The following is a 20639-nucleotide window of genomic DNA, read 5'->3' on the forward strand; positions in this document are numbered from 1 at the left end:
CACGGCTTGGTTGAGAGGGGGCAGGGGACTTTAATAGGGCAACCCAAGTTAATAGGAAATCCAGGAAGGGTTAGGAGACATTAGGTGGCTCCAAAGGAGCCCATACCCCCAGCAGGCTTATCAGGAAGGGGGCTAGCCAGGCTGATCTGGAAAAAGCCAGCTGGAGATTAAGGAAGTTATTAATGTTTGGAAATGGGATCTGGGCTGTCAGGGTATCACGTCACTGCTGCTGAGGGGACAGGCAGGCAAGGAGAGCCCAGCAACTGTTCGTAGGGACAGCATTTTAAAGCTCCTTCCATGGAGCAAGGAAACAGCCCAGTCATAAAGCTCCCTGATGCCTGGTACCCATGGGGCCAGGGGCTGGGGGCGGTAGGTTGAAGGACTGAGAAAGTAATGTTCTATTGAGTCAAGAGGGACAGACTGTAGTTTGGAGCCCTGGGAGAGTTCCTGGCTGGTGGCTGGGGGCATGCTGGGACCAGGGAAGAGGCTGGATCTGCATCTCCCAGCGCTCCCTGCACTGCTGGCCCCCTCCTGCTTCCAAAGCTGTCATCTTTGAACTCTTGACTGCAGGCTTTGCGCTGATTGGAGGTGAGTGGGGCTCAGAGTAACCTGGTCCTGGAAGGCATGTCTCAGCACACATGCATGCACACATGGACATACGCACAGAGTGGTGCACACACATTGTGGCACATGCAGGAGAGGCTGGGATGGAGGCATACCTCAGTGCCAGTCACACAAAGATCTGATGATATAATCCACATCTCACTGCTCAGGATGGACACACAGACACCCGTGCACATACATATACACACACATGCTGCACCAGTGCCCTGAAAGTCAACACACGCTGCACAAATCACACACACACACACACACACACACACCCCACCCCCATGCACACGCAAAGTCACCAGCAGTGCCTGTTTGTACAACCTTTCCCCCTGCCTTCAAATATAGACAGAAACACAGAGTCTTGCAATACACAGGGCTGCAGTGTGAGCTGTTATTTCCATGGCCTCAGAGGACACTTGCACACCAAGGCACGTGGCCAATTCCCCTCTGACACCTCCCCTGAAATTCTGAGACAGACATAGACACAGGGAACCTGGGAACAACGCACAGCAGCCAACCAAGGACCACACACCTGCACACAGGGAGTAGGCCAGGTCACACACACTTGCACACATGTACATATGGAGCTGGCTGGCCTCCGTGGCTCTTCCCCAGGGGTCAAAGTTGCCTGGTGCTCAAAATCCCCGGGTGGATGGAGAGGTAGACCCCGGCTCCTGAGTTTGCCTTTCTTGAAGGAGATGCTAGGTTATGGGCTGCTTGGGTCTCATAGGCCCCCTACAAGACCCCACAACCCTTTCCCAAGGCTATCTGCTCCTCCTCTTCCTCCATAGGAATGGGGCATGGAGCCCTATCCACCTTATGGCACCTCTGGGAGTGGGCAGGAGAAAACGGGGTTCCAGATTTGGCACCCTGCCCCCACTCACACCATTCTCGGCTCGGGTTGGAGGATGCCTGCAAAGCCCTGCACCTCACAGACACCTCTGGGCCCGCCATCGGGGAGCCCCCTACAGACCCCTGCAGCCCACCACGCTTCTGGGCAGGGCAGCGAAACACCAGATGAGTGGCAGGGAGTGAGGGCCTGCGGGAAGTGGCCCTTGCAGAGCTGCGGGCTGCAGGCTGCGGGTGGGTGGGTGGGTAAGGTGGCAGTAGCCCGCTTCCCCTCCCGGCGCCCTCGGGTGATGAATGTCCCTCTAGACGATCTCGTTACTTATTGATGGCCTAATCCTGCTCTTTAATTTCCCAGCCCTCGTTAAAAATGAAAAGAAGCCGTTTGTGCTTGTACAAACCCGGAGAATCAGGATGGATGTGCCGCGGCTGGGGGTGGGGTGGGGCGGGGCGGGCGGTGCCTCCTCATTGGCCAGGAGACTGGGCTCTGCCACGCCCATCTAGCGGGACAGCGAAGGGAGGGGCGCGGCGCCGGCGCTTGAGGGGCCTCAATTCTCAGTCAGCGCGTGTGAGTCTGCGGTTCTTTATGCGGGAGGTGGGGCGCGTGCGCACGCGTGCACGCATGTGTGTAGTGCGGTGACTGAGACCGAGGTCTGTCCATGAATGTGTGTCCGTAATGTGTGGCTCTGAGTGTAAAAAGAAGTACGGGATTAAGACCCGGGCAAACTCAGGGTGTGTGTGTGTGTGTGTGTGTGTGTGTGTGTGTGTAGTGGGAATTTCCGTGAAGTGCGTCTGTATGGGCAAGTGGTCCATCTGGGCGGGCGCACACTTGTGAGAATGCGCAGCCCGTTGCTGCAGAGTGAGGGGGTGCAGGGCCAGGCCCCGCCCACGCCCCAGGGGCCCTCAGGAGCCTCACCAGTTTGCGCTGACACCAGTGGCAGAGGCCGCAGAGGACGACCGTGACGCTAAGGCTGACGGTGATGATGGCAGAGACCAGCAGGACATCGCGGGTGGGTGCCCCTGGGGAGGACAGGCACACGTCAGACCCTCACTGGCCAGGGACAGCCACTCTCCTTCATCCCAGAGCTCCTCAGAGCACCCCGCTTTCCATCTTCTGGCCTCAATGCTGGGAGCTCTGAGTCCTGGTTCTACTCCCACTTCTGCTTTGCTGGGTAAACTGGAAATACCTCACCCCTCCGTGTCTCAGTTTCCTCATCTATAAATTGGGAGAATTGTGCCAGCTGGCATCTTTTTTTGGTGTCTCCATACCATTCTCCAAACTTGACTCCCTGAAAGGGAGAGGCCATATGTGCCCCTCAGCTCAGCCAGCCCTTAGTAGGTGCATCAATCCCTCTAAAGTAGGTGCTGTGTCCTCGTGGCTCTCTGCCCTTCCAGGTCCCCAGGCCCCCCACACACACAAACTGAGTGACAGCTACAGTGAAATGGACCTAAAGGACTAGTTCCTACAGTCCCTCTTAAGGGTTTGGCCAAGACTCAACAGCCACATGTGTAATGAGAGGGGAAATCCCTGGACCCCTCTGCTCACCTTAACTCAGTTTCCTTTGGGCTGGAAGCCCACCCCACTGGCCTCTGCCCACCCTTGCCTTCTCCAGCTGTGCCTATGAGCTCACCTCTGCCCTCCCACCCACGGTTGCAACCCCATCTCACTGTTTTCAAAGTCCCAAATGCTCAGGGTGGGGGCTACCCTGCGGCTTCCATTCTGTGAGCTCAGGGCCATAAGCTTCAGGGAGTCCCTCCACTTCCTAGCTGGGTGGCTTTGCACTAAGCCACCTCCCCTGCCTTCTTCACAGGTGGTTGTAAACATCAGCCCCAACCAAGTGTAAGGAAGGCGAAACCTTGACCAAAAATGATCGTGTGGGGGAGTGAGTGGAGAGAAGGCAGAGCCCCACATGCACAGTAAACAGGAGCGCCCTGCGACGCGTTCCGAAGTCAAGGAGATGTGGTTTATTTACAGAGGCGCCTGCGTGGGCTCTTCAGTGCCAGTGATTGTGGTAATTAAGAGTTGACAATATCTGTTTGGTCCTGGTTCCCGCGGTTTTAGCTTCCGCCTTCTCTTCCTCTCCTGGCGTCTCCTGCTTGGCCATGAGGAAGGCCCAGCAGTCATGCCCAGTTCCGAGGGCTCCCTGGGCTCCCTCCCACCACTCCAGGACCCTGTAGCCCATTCACTACCTGTTCTCTCCAGAATGCCACGTGCGCCCCATCTCTCCCTTCAGAGAAGGCTTCCCCGTGTCCACCCACCGTGCCCACAGAGCTTGCTCCTGTACAAGTATGCAGCCTCACGCTGCAGGAAGTCCCTGTGCCCAGTTCACTGTCAACTCCAGGGCCACAGCAACATGAGCTCTGACCTGGACAACCTGCAGCAACCAAGTCCTGCCCCAGGGGCAAGTCACTGACATCAGTGCTGCCATCTGTGGAAAAACTGACCCTTCCTTGCTCAGAGGATGAGCCAGGAGTTCCAGGTGCTCCGCGTTGCAAGAGTAACTTAATCCTCACAGCAACAACTGAGGTAAACATTGCGAGTTTTCTGGGGCAACTCAGTCACAGAGGGGTCAAATGCCATGCTCAAGGTCATTTGGCTAGTGAGTGGGACAGCCAGGGTTTAAACCCTGGTGATCTGCATCAGAGTTCATATACTCTTTGCCTTGACATCCCATCATCCACTCCAGAGGTGGATGGTTAGTGGTTCTCAAAGTGGGCTCTTTGGAACCCCCAGGGTTCCCTGGAATCTCTCAGGGGCTGTGGTGGCGGAGGCTGAGCAGATACGGCTGTGGCCTCTCAAGCCCTGTCCAGTCAGAGCAGCGTCATTTCCCTCAGCTTCACATCTTGAGCTTTTGCAGGAAATTCCATTTGAAGAAGGGGATGTGCTACTAAGGGAAGTTGAAACCCCTCTGGAACTATGACTCTAGGGTCCCCTGCAGTGTAAAGAACGCCATCATCTTTTAGGAAGCCGACTCTTCCCCTCCCCAAGATCCCCGACCCCCCTCAGCATCCCTTGGACAGTCCTTGAAGGCAGGGTGAGACAAACGCTTGCCACTGCAAATTGCCTTGATGTTGGGAGTAAAAGTGACAAGGCGTCCTTGGCCGGCGTGCCCTCAAGTGATGTTACCGTCAAGGGGTGCAAGCGTGTTCTCGCCTGCCAGTCAGAGCGAACCATTTCCAGAGCAGGGAGTCACGGTGTCTCTGGCTGGAAGAGACCTTGAAAGTCATGAGTCAGGCCCCACCGCCGCACAGCCCCCTGGGCAGCCCGGGCAATGGCAGGGAGCTGCCTCTGCAGGAAGCTGGCCCTCCCCGATGCACCGATGCACCGTGAGATGAGGCCCGCTGTGCCTTGCACTGAGCCGACTCCCTGGAACCCTCCCCTGTGGTCCTGAGCCTGCCTCCAGAGCTGCAGGGAGCAGGCGGGCTGCTCGGCCGCAGGACGGGCCTCCAAATCCTTGCCGACAGTTTTCATATCCCCTTCAAGTCTTCTCCAGGCAAAGCTGCCCGGGCCCTTCCATCCCTTCCTCAGATGACATACATGGTTTCAAGTCCCCTTATTGTCAGCATATTAACATCTGGGGAAAGAAAATATTGCAGGTCTAGTCAGCCTTTGACAGGGCTGAATTCTGCAACCTATCCTTGGGCAGAGGAGACATCCCGGGTCCCTGAGGGTGAGACGCAGACAAGGGCAGACAGATGACATCGGGAGACCTGGGAGGTAGGGTGAGCCGGGAGCTGGGCAGAACCAAGCCTGCCAGTCCAATCCCGGGGGTGTCTTGGGAGTGCTGCGTGGGCTCAGCCTGCTGCCGCCCCCCACCCCGGGTCTGTGGTGGGCATGCAGCTAATCAGAGCTCCGGGCGAATGCTCTGAATCCTGTGGGCAGAGCCGGTGCTCCTGGCTGTGCTGCTTCCCAAGCAGATCTCAGATCAGGCCTGTGAACCCCGGGAGGTAGTCCCACTCCAAGGGAGGACAAGATGTCCATCTCCCCCTCTCCAGCAAGTCAGCTCCATGAGGGCAGGGCTTGCTTTCTTGCTCACCACGATATTTATTCCCAGCACTGAAGACAAAGCCTGGCATATAGTAGGTGCTTGATAAATGCTTGTTGTAAGAATGAATGTGGAAGAAAGCCAGCCCTCTTGGAATAAAGATAACAATGGAGGCTACCAGTTATTAATCACCTATGGTATACTACACAGTGTGGCCTGTGAACATAGGAGCTATATCTGCTTTGCTTGCTGCAGTACCCTTTGTGAGAAGTATGGTATCTGACACACAGAGTTGCTTAGCAAATATTTGTTGAATGTTCAATGCTTGTCTGTGATCTCATTTGTCACCCAAACAAGATGGAAAGAGGAGATTGGGATAGCCATCAAGGACAGAGTTTCAGAGCCACTTCTATACAGACACACCCCCTCCAGGACCCTTCTGTTTCCCCCCATGTCCCACTTTGCCTGACACACTTCTGATTTTTCCTAGACCCAAATGAAAATCCCACCTCCATGAACCTTCCTTAATCTGCCCTGTGGGGATTAATTTCTCCTGCCTGAGTACCCCCCTCACATTGTTTCTGCCTCCAACTTGGATAGCAGTGAAGCTGGGTGGCCAGGGCACACTCCTGTAATTCCAGATCTCAGGAGGCTGATGCAGGAGGACTGCAAGTTCAAGGCCAGCCTGGGCAAGTTAACAAGACCCTTAGCAACTTATCGAGACCCGGTGTCAGAATAATAAATGAAAAGGTCTGGGGATGTAGCTCAGTGGTAGTGCACCTCGAGTTCCACCCCTACTACCAAATGAAAGGGAAAAAAACCCACAAAAACGTGGAGTAGAGTGACAAGTGCCAGGGCTGGAGTCAGACTGCCCGGGCTCAATTTCTGGCTCAGATTCTTCCCAGCCGTGTGACATTATCTCTGCATGCCTTGCTTTCCCCATCTGTAAATGGGGGCTAATGACAGTACAGTTCTCACAGGTCTGTTGGAACGTTAACAGGAACGAGTGCATATAAAGCACTTGGCACGGGGCCTGGCACGGAGTAGGTTGGCAATAAATGCTAGTTATTATCATGGCATTACCATGTCACGCCCTGTACTAGAGATATCTAGGACACGGAGCTCAGTGAGTGCTGAATGAAACGCCAAACTGGAAATACTCTAGCTTTCCCCACAGGGCAGCAGAGGTCAGGGGTCCCATCTTACTCAATCTGTGCACCTACCCCCTGGCCCAGGACTTGACCATCGCAAGGATCTGTGAACATGCATGACATGGAAGGGGGAGGGCGGAGGCATGGGGACAGGGGGTGGGGGTGGCAGCTGGAAGTCAGGCTGGGACTCAGGTGTGAACTGTAGACCCAACTTGGTCCCTTGCCAGGGCTCTGCCCCCACTCCCAACCCCTTCTCATCTCCTCAGCAAGTCATGATTTATGGATGAACAGAATCAAACGGCCCTGCCGGCTGCTGGGATGCCCCGGGGAGCTACTGGGGAGAGAAGGGACTTCTGAGAGCAAGTGCAGCAGCTGCCCGGGGGGCGTGGGAGGAGAGCCACAGACACCCAGGGCTCTCTCTCTCTCTCTCACACACACACACACACACACACACACACACACACGTGTCATGGAGACTCACCCTGGCACAGTACACACGTGCACACTCACACATACAATGTACACACCCACGGGCACAGCCATGACCATGACCATGTCTGGTGCACGCTGCCATCCATGCATCTGGACACTCACACACTTCCTCTGGCCTGGAACTCTCTCCTCCACAAATTTGCCATCCTGTGTCTGCTCACATTCTGCCTTTCCTCCTGAGGCCGAGCAGAACATGAGCCGTAGACGTGGTGGCAGATGACCCAGGTACAAGCCCGGGCTCCGTCCCTGACCAGCTACATGACCCAAGGCGAGGCCCACAGTAGATCTCAGTGCTTACCTTCAAATGATGATAATAAATCTGATAATAAATCCTGACTTCCTCTGCTGGGGTGCTGCCGGGATCAAAGGAGAGCCAACATTCATGGAGGACATGTAGGGTGGCAGATACTGTGTCAGGACATTTCTATGCACCTCAGGCCATTCTTACCCCCATTTCACAGGGGAAGAGACAGAGGCAAGGAGAAATAAGGCACTTGAGCCGGTCCTCTCCTCCCATGCTATCATGGCCTCCCTCTGAGCAGAACCATGTGGCAACATCTGTACCGACTCCACGGCACCATCCACCCATACCCGCCTCTCCTCCTTCCTGCAGCAGGTCTCTCCTCTGCACCTCGGGGTCTCGCGTGAGCTGTTACTTCTGCCTGCGCGGCCTTTCCTTACATTCTCGGTCCTCAAGGCACCTAGCCGAAGATGGTCTTCATTCCCTCCTACAATTCTTTCTGCCTTCCCAGGAACTATATCGGGTTCATAATTGGCTCTTTCTATGTCCTTTCCACACTGGGGGCCCCTAGGGGACTGAGACCCCAGGGTCAGCCTTCATCCCTGCAGTCAAAGGTATATAGCTGGATGCACGACTGCTAAGCACATGCATGGGATTTTTCAAGACTCCAGGGAAGCCCACCTCCTCCAGGAAGCTCTCCTCCGTGACAGACACAGCAGATGCTTCCCTTCCCAAATTTGAATGATCTGACCCTCTGATGGATCCCCTTTTCTTGAGGCTAGAACTGCACCCTGAATAGAGCCCATGGGGTGACACCTTGTCTTCCCATTTCTCAGAGTCTTCCTTGTCCTGCAGCCCAGACCACAGTGCAGAGAAGCCCCAGGAGGACACAGTGAGAATCTGTACACATGTCTCTTCCCCAGAATTTACTTGCTCTTGCACTCTTAGATAGAGACATGCATACTCCCTATGCCCAGTCCTTCAGGGGCTCCCCAAACTGTCCTGATATAGACTGTCCCCTCTCTGGAAGGCTGGCACCCCCAGATCCCAAGTTCTGCCCATTTCACAGTGAAGGAAACTGAGGCTAGAAAAGGTTCAGTGCTTCCCAGGAGCTCACAGCAGAAGAAAGCAAAGCCAAGACTGGACCTGAGGACGGTGAGACTTAAAGTCCGCAGCTGTCCCTCTTGTTCACCCCAGGGGAGCTATGCCTTGAAACAATCACTTGGAAGACAGTGGCTAGAGGAGAAGGCGCCAGAGTGAGCACTGAATAGAGAGCAGCCAGGGAGGGGCTCCCACTCGCCCAAGAAGTTTATCAAAGAGTCAGGGCTGAGTTTCCCCAGGCACTTCAGAGGCCCCTAGGTCACATGTGTTTCCTAGAACTGTCCCCCTCCACCAGCCCAGGCACTGGCCTTGGTAAAGTGCCCTCTGTAGATGGAGGCTCAGGCCCTAAGGGCCCCAGAACAAGCCAGGGAGTAGGTACTGGAGCTGGGCAGGTTAGAAGTGAAGGCTGAGGGTGTTGCCCGAGGATGTGCCCAGGGCCCGTCTCTAGTACTGACTGGGGTCCAGCCACTATTCGGAGATGGAGCAGAGTGCCCTTGGGGTGGTCTGGGCTCATCTGCCAGCACCTTCCCAGCCTGAGCCCGCCTCCTCCCACCGGATTCTGCACTCTGCAGCTCCTTCCCCACCCCCCTGGGATGATGTTCAAGGTGGAGAAGTGAAAGCTGGAGTCACAGGTTCTCAGGAAGCACCTTCACACGCAGGCTGAGCAGATGGGAAAGGGGGGAGACGAGAGGGCACTGGAAGTGGGCAGAGCCCACGAGCCCCAGGGCAATGTGGGCATGGGAAGGGGGACATTTTTGTTGCCTATACTTCCTCCTTTCTGGCCCCCGACCCAACACACACAAGAAAACCAGAAAGAGGCAGGAGTGGGGAGAGAAAAGAACGGAAACCAGGGAGCCAAACCCTGAAGCCCAGACAGCCAGGCAGAGCTCTGCTTCTTGGCAACATGCAGAATTCTGTGTCCTCTCTCCACTCTGAAACTCCCCACTCCAGGCCACCCACCTGGGAGCAGGGCAGCTCTTTTTCTTGCAAGAGGAAAAAGACAATGAGATGGGCGGGGAGAAAGGAAGCACTCCTTCCCAAGAAAATGGGCCTTGATCCTCCCCCCACTGCCCGCAGGACTTTCTCTGTGAGTGTCCTTCAGAAAGCAGCAGAGATGCCCACAACCCCTCAGGCCTCACCTAGGGTGGGGGCAAGGCTGGCAGAAGAGGAACCCCAAGGGGAATTGTTTTGGAAAGTTACAAGAAGCTGAAAATAGGGGCTTAGCACGAGCAAGCTTCCTCAACCTTGACTGTAATAAAAACAGATAATGCGTGAGCGAGCCAGGGAGAGCCTGCTGGCAGGGGCCGCAGAGGCCGGCTGGGTGCAGCCGGTTTAGAATTCAGACGAGATGCCAAGTGAGTAAACAGCGAATGAAGGATTATCTGGATGGGCCAGGAGTCTTTCCAGCAAGAAATTGGACGGGGACATGTCAGGATCCACAAGCATTTCGACTTCTCACCAGGGAGGCAGGCCTGGCCAACCACGAGGGCCTCGTCCACACCTTCCCTACCTCCACTCTCTCCTCCAGCAGAGAGGATGGCCTTGGGAAGAACGTCTCCCATTTGCACGACGCTGAACGGTTTGCAAAGTGCCGCACACTATACACAGGGCTTCACATCCACTGTCACATTTAATGGAGGTGGTGGGGGCGGTATCCTCTGCCCGCTGCCCCCACCATCCACAATTCTTGGCTTAGGAAGGTCTGATGAATCCAGCTTGAGTTCAGCCTCCAAAGAAGGGGGAGGGACGGGGACAGGCCATCTGTAGACCCCAGAGAGAGCTGCTGAGCCCGGAAGTCACCAGGGTCAAAGCTATTCAGGATGGACATGGCCAGGTGTCAGCTCTGAGCAGGGAGCTCAGGCTGAAGGGAATGTAGCAAAGAGCTAGCCAGGAACGTGTTGCCCTCCCCACCCACCTTGATCCCAAAGCTGATGAGATGCCTGGGTAGCCATGAAAATGATCGTGTCTATCAGAGCAGCAGGAGCCCAAGAAAGGAGGAGCTCAGATGGAGGGCCTCTCCACCAGGAGTGCGGAGCGGAGGCAGGACCGGGACGTGTGATGATTAAGTGCAGGCCTTGACCACTAGTTACTCCTATGAATAATGCATTGTTGTGCCTTGGCCTAAATCAGCATCTTATTGTTATTAATAATACACGGCTGCAAAGAAGCTGGGGTTGGAACAGTGTGCTGTATTTCCTTGGAGGATCTCAGAGCACTAGAGAGTTCCTCAGATGGATGACTCAACCCTATGTCCCCAGGCTTCCTTACAGGCCAGGGCACCTGCCCTTCCCTGACTCCCTCTCACTTGAGGCCTGGATCCATGAAAGGCCCCCGGAGCAAGGAATGGTTCATTCTGGAATTCAAATCCTCAGCCGGGGTTTTTGGTGGGGGAGGGGAGTGCTCTTAATCTTTGCCAGCTCAAGAGCTCTTGAGGATGCGACAGAACGTGAAGGAGCTCACAGGGGTGTTTAAGAGAGAGGGAACTAAAGGGAATCCAGGTGTGGGAGAGACGGATGGAGAGAGACCAGTGTGGGATCTAAATCTAGTTCTGCTACTCACTGGCTGTGTGACCTTGGTCTACTCACTTACCTTTCTGGTCCTTGACCTTCTCACTAAAATTTATGGTGTCAGGTTCCCTCTCGCGGGTGCTGTTTTAGTATATTCTGGGGTACTATCATTTACACCACAAATTATTAGGACGGAGCAGCGTAGCACGCCACCCTGAGAGCTGTCCGTGGTGCCGAAACCCAAGCCGGACGCCCCGTCCCTGTCCTTGGTGCTGAAACAGACCTCGGTCCTGCAGGCGGCCCTCTGCGACGCTCCTGGAGAGCAGAGCCACGTCGTAGCCTAGTGCTTCCGCCTCCCTCGGCCACACTCTCCCTTGTCGACCCCTCGCTGGAACCACAGCAGAGGCTGCCCGACCTCGAGGGCTCCGTTTCCCCGGATGGCGAGGACCCCAGTGAGATGTCCAACTCCGGGACAAAAAGAGCCTCCCCCAGCTAAGGTAAAGGCCACACCCTCTTCCCTCCCGGAGAGCCCGCCACACTGCCTCCTGGTGCCCGGCGCGGCACTGCACCCAGAGCAGGAGCACAGAAGGTCCCCAGCGGTGGCGCTGGGCGGGCAGGGAAGGAACAGCAGACGGCCTGGCCCCCGCCGCCCCCTCGCCGCTCCTGGGGCAATCTGGCACTCTGAGCTCGCGGCGTTGCCCAACACCCGCACGCTCCAACTTGTCCCACTGCGTTCTGGCCTCTTTGGGCGCCATGCTGCCCAGGTCACAGAGTAGACTCCCTCCAGCTGGCCAGACCTGGGACAGGCAAAACTCCCTGCTTCCTCCCCCAGGTGCGTGGGGTAGACTCGTGGAAACAAATACCAACATTTACTCCCTCTGCAGGGCCAGTCCTCCAAGATGAATGCAAAGGCCTCTAACTTGTCTCTCCCCAGGGCAGAGGCCCCCAACTCCACACTCATCCAAAGAGAACCTTGCCCACTGGCCCTCCCTAGGAAAAAGTGGGGGAGGGGAGGGGGTAGAAGACTACAACTGCAGGACACTCCTATTTCCCTGCCCTACAGGTGGGGGCTCTTTGAGAAGCAGTTATTCTTGGTATTTTTAGACTTGAGATGAGCCTAACTGGTGTAGAAACTCTCCTCTTTCCAAAAAACTCTCCTCATTCTAAATGAAAATTTTTTCCAGGCAATTAATAAAACCACCTGAAGACAACACCCAAAATCATTGCTTCTCTGGATCCCAGGCAGAGAGTAAAGATAATAGCTTTTAATTATGGAAGATGTGTCTGGTATCCTTTATTGAGCACTTACTATGTGCCAAGCACTGTAGTTAGAGCTCTTACAAAATCCCCATGGGAGGCAGCATCATAAGATGAAGAAGGTGGGCTTCAGAGGGGTGAGGTGACCACTCAGGCGGTGCAGCTGTTGAGTATTAAGATTGGCCTGGGGTGGGGGCTGGGGTTGTGGCTCAGCAGTATAGCGCTTGCCTTGCAGTGTGGGGCCCTGGGTTTGATCCTCAGCACCACATATAAATTAATAAAATAAAGGTATTGTGTTCAACTACAACCTAAAAAATAAATATTAAAAAAAAGATTGGCCTGGGGAACTGCACCTGTCTGCCCTTAATCTTGCAACTTAGCTAGATCCACCTTACCATCCTTCCCGGCTCTGGAGCCTCACTACCCGTAGGTAGCTCCAGGACCATTTCACTTCCCCGCCATCCTCACCTCTCCGTCGAGAGCCACATGGAAGAAGGCAATACACCTGACACTCGGCAGCACTTACAGCCCTCTCTGTGCTTGCAAATCCACCATCTGAATTGAACCTCAAGATATTGAGGGGCGAGGCAGGTAGGGATGGCCCTGCTCTGATTTTAGAGGAGAGAAAACTTAAGACTCCAAGGAATAAGTGGCTCTCCCAAGTTGCCATGAGCAATCAGCCAAACCTCAGCTGAAGATGGCAGGATTGTCAGCCCAGGGCTTGCTTCCCACTTGTCCAAGGCAGGGGTCCTAAGGGTATGCTGGGCAGGGAGTCCTAGAGACCTTCATCTCCTAAGGGGCTTCCTGAGGCCATGACCAGGGCTGCTTTGCCCTCCTGCTCCCCAGGGGCCATCAGCTGGCTCAGCTTTAACTTGGAGTCTTGGAGTCTCATTCTAAATGAAATTTTTTTCCAGGCAATTACTTCCTGCTAATTAGGAAGCAAGGCTGCCAGTCCCTGGGCCCCGAGTTGACCCCTTTCTCAACTCACAGGAGTGGGGGTTGTGGAGGTACTGGGTAACAGCACCAGCCACAGACACTGCCTGGGTCAAGGCCTGCCAGGGCAAGCAGGCAGTGAGGGGCTAAGGAGTTCCAAGGAGCTGGAAGAAAGGAGGTGGAGATCCTCGGGAAGCGGGGCTCTGAAGTGGAAGAGAGCCAGCGGACCAGGAGCCAGAAGGAACTAGACATGCCCATGCAGAGTGAGAGGGACGGAGGCTGTAGAGCAGCAGAGGTGCCAGGAAGAGCCAAGACGCTGGGATCCAAGGAAGAAGGAAAGCAGGCATCTCAAGAACCAGAGACAGAAGGGGGCACTGCCCCCTGCATAGGGAGAGGAAGGAAGAAGGGACCTGGAAGATGGTCAAGATACAGGCGAGGAAAAGTCAGAGAGGGAGCTACCAGGAGACTCCAGGAGAGGGAAGGAGAGAGGAAGGGCAGGAAGGAAGGAGGAACTGCGGAGGAAACCCCAGGGAGAAGGGGGAGGAGAACAGGGAGGACGGCTTGGAGTGGCAGCTCCCAGAGTCCCAAGAAGGGCTCTCTCTGTGTCATTGTCCTTGAGCCTCCCCCAATGTCAGTGCCCAGCCAGCCGGGCCTGCACACCCTCCTACGCAGCCACAGGTGCAGGCGGGCACCATGGCAGGCCACCAGCCGGCTCAGGCCCCAGATGCTTCACATACTGGGGGGAGGCAGCTGACCTCCCTCCCTGCCAACCCAGTGGGCCAAGCCAGGGTCCCCCTGGGTCACACAGCACTGTGACCAGCTGCCTGTGTCCGTGTGGTCCAGCCTTTTTCCATTTCAGAGGGAAGATCAAGGCCCAAAGAGAAATGGTGCTTGTCCAAGGTCATATAGCAAGTGGGCGATGAAGCCAGATGCAGAAGGCTCAAGGGCTGAGTCCCAGTGGTGGGTCCTGCTCTCTCCAGAGGACAGCAGGAGACAAGATGGATCTTGGTTGCTAGCAGCCAGTCCCTGATCAAAGCCCTGTGGCGTATGGGTGGCAAATGGAAGGAACAAGGATGGCCAGGGGCTGGAAGGGAAGCAAAGGAAGTCAGTCCTTCTGGAGCCCTGAGGGAGGTTCTGCAGCTAACGTTAAGGAGCACTCACTAGGGACAGTGTGCCAGCTCCTTAAGACACGGCCTGCAGGATCCTATTGACCCCATGACAACCCTATAAAGTACACATCACTATCATCCCATTAAAGGAAAGAAAGCGAGACTCAGGAGGGTTGAGTGATGGCCAAGTCCACAGAGCCAGCCAGTGGCATGAATGTAACTCTGGTCACTAGCCACGTTGAGGCCGCTGCCCTGAGGACCCCTCTGATATGACATTATCCGAAGATGCTGAGGTCCATGAGCTCCCAGGACCCAAACCCAGCTCTGGCAGGATCTAGGCCCCAGAATCTAGGCAGCTGTGTATTGTGGGGGATTCTTGGGGCACCCGAGAACAGAGGCGGTACCATGAGGTCCTAGACTTGAACAGCCCTATGTTAAGGCACTGCAGTCTGATACCCAGACTTGGCTCTGCCTCCAACTTACTGTGTGATTCTGAGTGCATTTGCCCTCTCTGGGCCCTGGTGTTCTCACCTGTGCCATCAAACAGTGGGACCAAATAATAATGACAGTCCCTACCTGCATGGTGCTGTGACAGACCCAGTCTTCCAACGGCCCCAAGATGGGGCAGTCACCTCCATTCAACAGATGGGAGATGGAGCTCTGCCAGGCTACAACGCCTGGTTTACAAAGCAACCAACACATGGCAGACCTGGGACCTGAACCCCATCACCTCTGGTCCGCAGTCCCTGCTCCGGCTCCCACTCCACGTTATTTCCTTAAGGACCCTCTCAGTCTTGTGGGGTGCCTCAGAGATGTCTGTCCGTGGCCCTCTGCAACGGCACATGTGCCATCGTGTTTTCACTTGGGAAACATACATTGTCATGTGCCCGCAGGAAGTGACGTGTCTGCTCAGGCTTCCATACCTGCTCCTGTTTCTACCTGGCACAGCCCTCCTGGGTCACACATGTCCACAAGCAGTCCCACATCAGGAGCAGGCCCACTGCAGCAGGTACACACACACACACACACATGTCCCCCTCTCTGGGTACTGTTTGATTGGTGGGGACCACGTTCCACACTGCAACACACAGCCACATGGCGGTGACGTGAGCCACCACACCCTTCTCCTCTGCTTCCCTCTAGTGCCTGGGTGGCTGACACGTCACACCACACACCTGCCGCACTCCCATCCCCGCTGCTTTCCTCACGCCTCTCTCCTCACAGAAGCGGGCACCTTCTCCAGGAAGGAAGCAGGCTCCAGCACAGCCCGGCTCCCACGGCCCGCAGATGCCAGCCAGCTCGGGGGTGGGGAGGGAGAGGCGGGCATCCACCAGAGGCTCTGAGGGGCCTGGGGTCCACAGTTCCCATCAGAGGAGAAGCCCTCTCTCGGTTCTGAGTGCCCAGATGAGCTCCTGAGATTCTAGGGACACTGGCCCTCCTCTGTCTTTGCCAGATTGGGGGCCAGATGGGGGATCTGGGGACAGAGGGTCTGAGCAGGACTATGGTGCCACTAGGGCTCCTTCCCATTGCACCCCTCACCCCATCCCTGGTCCCTGCTCTCTCCTCCCCCTGCCCAAGCATCTCAGAGTCCTGGGTATTTTTAGGCCTCAGCTGACAGGCTGTGAAATCGCACCTCCCCAACCAGGCGGGGGCTGGAGAGGGAGGAATGAGGTTGGGGGGGGGCACACAGACAATTCACCAGGCTCCTCCAGGGCTGGCAGGTGCCAAGCAGGGAGTAAAGGGCTCCTCCCTTCTCCCTGAGCCTCCCCTGGTGAGAGGATCCCTCCACCTTGCCTGGAGAAGTGAACGGAGACTGGGTGGGAAGGAGACTGTTCCACTCAGGGATCTGAGAACAAAGGCTTCAGGGGACAGCCCAAGCACTAAAAGAGGCGCTAGGGACACCCTCTGAGTCCAGCTCTGCAGCCAATACCAACTCCGAGTGTTCTCTTCTGAGAGACAGGCTGAGAGACAGGCTGGCTTGGATCCTAGTAGGATACAGGAGGCGCCAGGCAGTGTAGCCCAGTGGTTAAGTCCCAGCCTTTCTAGTGCGTCTGACACAAATCCTTATTCCTGCTCTGCTGAATGGCTTGGCAAGACCCTCCAGCTCTCTGGGCCTCGGTTTCCCCATAGGTATAACAGCGATAATGATAGCTCCCTTGAGGACAGCTGCAAGGATGAAATGAAATAACGTATATAAGGAACAAAGCAGATGGGGGGATTCTCCCTGGCTGCTTCCCTGGCCTTTAATTCATCCCAACCATCCCTTCTCTCAGCTGGCTTTCTTTCTGTGATCCCTGAGACAAAGTCTTATAGCTGTCATCAGGCTCTCTGGTGACTGTCTGGCCACCCACCCCATACCAACGGAATGAATCCTTGGCTGCAAAGTGTGAGCACCTTAGTCCACCTTCCTGCTTCCCTCTGCAGGGAACATATGCATAATCAAGTGTGCACATGGACCCAAATGTCAATATGTGTGCACACTCCAGCACCTCAGCGTGGATGACCCCCGATGGGAGTGGGAAGATGTACCCAGGCCTGGCTGAGAATGGGCCCCTGTGCCAGGGGCCGTGGGCATGGAGAGGGAGGCAGCCGCCTAGTTGCCGTGGATACAGGTTGGTTCTGGTGGGGCTCTGGAGCGCAGGCTTGGCGGATGGAGTGTGAGCTGTGTGGCTCCCCCAGGCGTGGTGCTGGTGCCCATGGCTGGGTGGGGTGGGTGCAGAATTGATGCCTACGAGCATTAACCGTGTCTCTGGGGCCCTGAATCTGCTCACCTTGGCTCCTCATCTCTCCCAGAGAGGCCTCCTCTGATGCCTCAGGCACCAGGACAAGGTTCCTTGGGATGTTCAGTGATGCCCATCTGCATCAGGCTACCCTGACCACCCATTACTTGCCACAAGCTTGACAAAGGCAGGGCCCCAGTCCAGCAGGGTGCTGCAGATCTCTAGGCATGAATGCCCTGGACTCAGCCAGGTGAGAGGCAGAGGAGGGGCTAAGCAGAGACAGGCACAGGTAGTTCACCGCCAAGACTCCAGTGGCATCTACCTGCCTGCCTGCAGGCTCCCCTTCCCCCCACACTAGAATCTGCTCAAAAGCCTCCAGGCCCAACCTACCTTCCCAAACCAAGGGAGTCCCCAAGGTCACCCTTGCAATCACATTGAAGCACTCATTGCTGCCTCAAATGGCCAAGACCCTCAGCACTCTGGACCACTGCCTGTGCTGTCCTCACCTTGCCAAATGCCTCACTTGTGTTGCTCACATTGCAAACTCTTATTCTTCCTTCAGGACTCAAGCCCTGCACCCGCAGCTCATGTTGTTAGGTAGTGGCATGGCTGGGATCCCAGACAACTCCTTTTTTCTTTTGTAGTATTGGAGATTGGGCCCAGAGGCATTCTACCACTGACCTACATCCCCAGCTCTTCTTGATTTCGAAACAGGGTCTTGCTACGTTGCTGAGACTGGCCCTGAACTTGTGAGCCTCCCGCTTCAGCCTCCCAAGTCGCTGGGATCACAGACATGCACCAAAGGACCAGGTTCCCAGACCAACTTCTACTTCCAAGTTCCTACTTCTCAGGGTATTCTGAGGATGGACCAGCTTCGAACAGCACCTGGTGCACATCTTCGCCACTCTGATGGTAACTTACTGGCATTGCCTTGGTGTAGCCCTCCCCAGCTTCTCCACCAAGGAAGTGGCAAGCATGTCCTCCTCAAAGCTTCCAGAAACCTCATCCCACACATCAATCTCTGATACCGGATAATGTTGATAACAGCTGCGGTTGGCTGAGTGTTTACTATGTGCTAGGCCCTCTGCGAAATACTTTTCCCACCTTATCTCACCTCATCCTCAAGCCACCTAGGAGGAACCATCATCATGTGCATTTAAAAGAGGAGAAAAACTGAGGCCATGGAGGTGGAGTCACGTGCTGCAGGGACACAGCAGCTGGTTCCTCTGCCAAGGCTCACTCAATGGCTGTTTGAGACCGGAGCCTGGTTTCAGCAAGCCATTCCTGGTAGCACACATAGAAGATGCTTAGCATCTACCAAGCACTCCACAATAAGAGCTTGCTGTTGGGGCACCATCACTGTTATCAGGAGAGGGGGCAGGGTATGCTGGGTGACCTGAGAGGGGACTGCTTAAGCTTGAGGCCCACAAAGCATGAGTCAACCCCTCAAGAGAGAAATGGCTCTCAGGAGCCATTGGGCTGTTGGGGATGGGGTCAGGGATGGCAAGAGGTAGACAGGTAGCCCCAATAACAAGACACGGTGGGCTTGGGGGAACCTGAGGGGTGCTGGAGCGAGCAGCGATGTGAGGGGCCGTGTGCGTCCGGGGTGGACAGAGCACGGGGAGGCCTACCATGTGCTGGCCATGCTAGCCATAGCTCTCTGGTCCCGCTGACACCACCCCGTGGTAATGAGACGGATCCAATTTGTACCCAGAGCCCCGCCGGGAGCAGCTGCCGCAGCAGGGTTTGAAGTAATTTAATTGGACACATTAGCCACACGGCTCTCTGCCTCTCTCCTTCACTCCCCTCACGCAGGGCCTCACGCGGGCACCCCTTCATGCTACCAGACCCTGGCTGGGGGCAGGGTGCAGACACATACCCCCCCACCCCGAGGACTGGCCATCAGCGTCCCTGGAGCTCCTGGGGGCCCAAGGACCAGAGTGCTCTCAGGAGGTTCTCACCTTTCTCTGGTGCAAGAGGAAACTACGGGATCCACTGAGCCTGGGATTCAGACCTCTCCGGCTGTTTCTTCTAGTGGACAAAATGGGGTCACCCCCTTTCCCCCCTTGGACAGCCCTAGAAGTACCCCGCCTCCTGGTCTTCAGAAAGGACACTCAAAAAACAGGGCCATGGCACATGCCTGTTCTGACAGCATCTTTGGCTTTGTCGTTATTAGGGGCAGTCCCCTCTTAGGACTCTGGGGGAGGGGTTCATACACACATGCACAGGAGTGGCTACAGTCACACACAGAAGAGCCAGATGAGCTCAGCACAACCCAGCCAGACACACATACACACACACACACAGTCACACAATGCTTGTGTCCGACATGGAAAGCTCCACGAATATCCACACCCACACCCAAGTGTGTTAACAGCCAGGTGAGGCCCTCTGTGCAGATGGAGGCCTTGAAGGTAGCCAAGCAGGCAGGTGGGAGGGTGTGTCTGGGGGCAGGCAGGGTCCCTGGAGGTCACTGGCTCTGCCTGACAGAGTACAGGGCAGGAGGGGGAGGAGCCCTCCCCAACGCCTTCCGCCACAGCTCCCTGCGCACCTCCACGCACCTCCCTACAAATACACTCATTAGCTGCTGTTTACAGCGGGCACGGCACTCGGATGAGCGCAGCTATTACGGCCGGCCAGCTGCCGCCCGCACACGCAAACGCACGTAGGTACATACAGACCTGGCAGCGCACGCCGCCCCGCCCTCCGCTGCCACCCGCGCTGGAGACCCGAACGCACAGTCACAGGAATAGATCAGTTCCCCAACATCCCGGCTCACCACGCAGGTGGACTCCCAACCCGGCCCCACAGGCCACACACCTGCAAGGGGCCCTTCCAGGTGGAGGCTGCTGAGCCCCCCAGAGCATGGCCAGTGACCGCCAGTCCACCTTCACACCAACTGGTCTGGAATTCCAGGCGCAGGCTCTGGGCGCCATCCAGCCCCTTCCACAGGTCCCACGCCGTCTGCCAACTCTGTTCCAACCCTGGGGGAATTCTGCTGGGTGAGACCAAAGCCCTGCCCTCCAGACACCAATTGGACAGGGCCCAGGAGGTCTGCCCCTGTTGCCTGGAAGGTCAGTGACTTTCATGTCCATAGAACTGGCACAATTCGCTTGGCACCACTGGCTGGGCTTCCCTGGCAAGGCAGGAGGGCACCCAGGATGGGGCTGGCACAGGCTGGCTCCGGCACCTAGCCAGACCAGTGACCTCTCTGAGAGAGAAAGCAGACCTCACTGGCTAAGAGTACCACCTGGCAGGCACTGCCCATGGAGCAGGGCCCGCTCTGCCCACCTGAGATGCCTCAGCACCTCTGAGGCCAGGGAGCTGAGACTCCTCCTCCAACCGAGAGTCCTCTGCTCAGTACTGGGTCCCCTTCTCCCCCACGCGGCCCCCCTCACCAGCTCCTCCCTGCTGTTCTCAGACTCACTCCCTTGGGGGAAGCAGTTATTGAAAATGGTCCATCAGATTCAATAAGGATTCAGTCCCTGAGAGGATGGGCTGGGACGTGGCTAAGTGTTAGCACTGGCCTAGTGTGTGAGAGGCCCTGGGTTCCATCCCCAGCACGGGAGGGAGGTGAGTCCTTGAGAGAACAGTGAGAGGACCAGAGTCGGGGTGAGGGGGAAGGGGGTAAGGCGGGGGGAGAGAAGGGGACCATGTCCTTCTCTGCCCTTCCCACACAGCAGC

General features: G+C 56.2%; 1 protein-coding gene and 1 long non-coding RNA gene across 9 annotated transcripts in view; one reads left to right on the forward strand and one right to left on the reverse strand.

The window, feature by feature from the left end:
- The window catches only part of SYT7 (synaptotagmin 7), a 61041-nt gene that overhangs the window by 36356 nt on the left and 4046 nt on the right, over positions 1-20639 (reverse strand). For all 8 annotated transcript variants that reach the window (XM_081278761.1, XM_081278760.1, XM_081278763.1 and 5 more), the window contains exon 2: positions 2375-2478. In XM_081278761.1, the coding sequence (XP_081134887.1) occupies positions 2375-2478 (104 nt within the window). The remainder of the gene's footprint in view (positions 1-2374; positions 2479-20639) is intronic.
- LOC308640836 lies at positions 224-13061 on the forward strand. The gene is made up of 3 exons (XR_014020363.1): positions 224-588; positions 11127-11433; positions 12121-13061. It is a non-coding gene; the product is annotated as an uncharacterized lncRNA (long non-coding RNA).

This window comes from Spermophilus citellus (assembly GCF_964194105.1).
Source record: "Spermophilus citellus genome assembly, chromosome: 2".
Taxonomy (NCBI): Eukaryota; Metazoa; Chordata; class Mammalia; order Rodentia; family Sciuridae; genus Spermophilus; species Spermophilus citellus.